Source organism: Poecilia reticulata, unplaced genomic scaffold, assembly GCF_000633615.1.
Source record: "Poecilia reticulata strain Guanapo unplaced genomic scaffold, Guppy_female_1.0+MT scaffold_265, whole genome shotgun sequence".
In the NCBI taxonomy this organism is placed as follows: domain Eukaryota; kingdom Metazoa; phylum Chordata; class Actinopteri; order Cyprinodontiformes; family Poeciliidae; genus Poecilia; species Poecilia reticulata.
Genome location: NW_007615047.1, coordinates 174,701 through 175,918, shown reverse-complemented (window position 1 = coordinate 175,918; position 1,218 = coordinate 174,701). Strand labels below are relative to the sequence as shown.

The window sequence follows — 1,218 nt, the reverse complement described above, 5'->3', positions numbered from 1 at the left end:
ATATCCGATAGTAACACTGGTGTTATGGAAGATTTACCAATATTTTATTTCATAATTGTTTTTATCCGATTACTCGATTAATCGTAAGAAACATCTATAGATTACTAAAATAATCGTTTACAACAGCCCTAATATACATATTTAATGATAATTTATAATGAATTTAATGTGCTTTTAGAAGCACCTTATTCGGGGTGCAGACACCCTGAATAAGGCTTCGTGTCGTCATGTTCCTTCATGTGTCTGGTGTCTTACCCACAATGCTCTTTGGTTAGCACTGGGACCTTGACCTCAGATAAACTCTACACATTGTCGCTGCAGTTAGCTTAGCCGCCAACATGGCGCTGCTGTTCCCTGATTATCTGTTTTCTTAAACCTCTGAAGATCTGGTTGGACAGAGCCGAGCGTTGCCATGGTTACAGGCCTCTTTTCAAGCATCGAGGTTAAACCATGAGGAGAAGATCCTCGTGATCTGCGCCGCTACCTGAGCCGTCCATCCTGGGCGGCGGCTCCTCCAGGGATGACTTTGGTGATGAAGATGCTGGGGTCTTCACCGATGTGGGGGTTATCGGTCCCTCCGGCGATGCTGAAGCCCAGCCCAGAGTTTCCCTGCATCAAACCACAAAACATGCTCAGCTTCCATGTTTTCATGACGATAATTAAAATATTTATCATCTAGAGTTTCTATCTGGTTTGGGACGGACACACAGAAACCTGCTGCTGCTTCCAGGTTGTAGTTTTTACTAAACGTTTTAGGACCTTTCTTAGCTCCAGATTAAGTTTTAAACCTAAATTTCAGGCTGATGTGAGGCTCTGCAGAGTTCCTGATGAATCAGAGGGTTAAACCCTGAAGCCGCCGGTCCTTACCCTCTCCAGCGTGATTTCCTCGTACTCATATTCAGCCTCCGTCCCGTTGACCTGCAGACGCAAACAGCAGGAAGGTGATGGGGAGAAACAGAGCAGCAGATTCACATTGAACTGGAGCTCAAAATGTCCAAACATTCCTGACATTTCAATCTGCAAAACTATTTATTTTTATTACAAAGTCTGACACAAAGTCTACAAGTCTGAATATCTATAACTGTAGTTCACAGCCGCATGTGATCTACTGAGTCACTGACTGTGGATATTAGCATTAGCATGCTAAATGTAGCAGTAGCAGAGTAAACTGTCGAACACGTTAAAATCAGAAAAACTATCTTCTATTGTCAAAATAAG

At 42.9% G+C, this 1,218-nt stretch overlaps 1 protein-coding gene across 10 annotated transcripts in view; it reads right to left on the bottom strand.

Annotated features, from left to right (window-relative positions):
* The window catches only part of dlg1b (discs large MAGUK scaffold protein 1b), a 58,468-nt gene that overhangs the window by 13,866 nt on the left and 43,384 nt on the right, over positions 1–1,218 (bottom strand). For all 10 annotated transcript variants that reach the window (XM_008402864.2, XM_008402865.2, XM_008402866.2 and 7 more), the window contains 2 exons: positions 868–918; positions 485–609 (listed from right to left, as the gene is read on the bottom strand). In XM_008402864.2, coding sequence (XP_008401086.1) covers positions 485–609; positions 868–918 — 176 coding nt within the window. The remainder of the gene's footprint in view (positions 1–484; positions 610–867; positions 919–1,218) is intronic.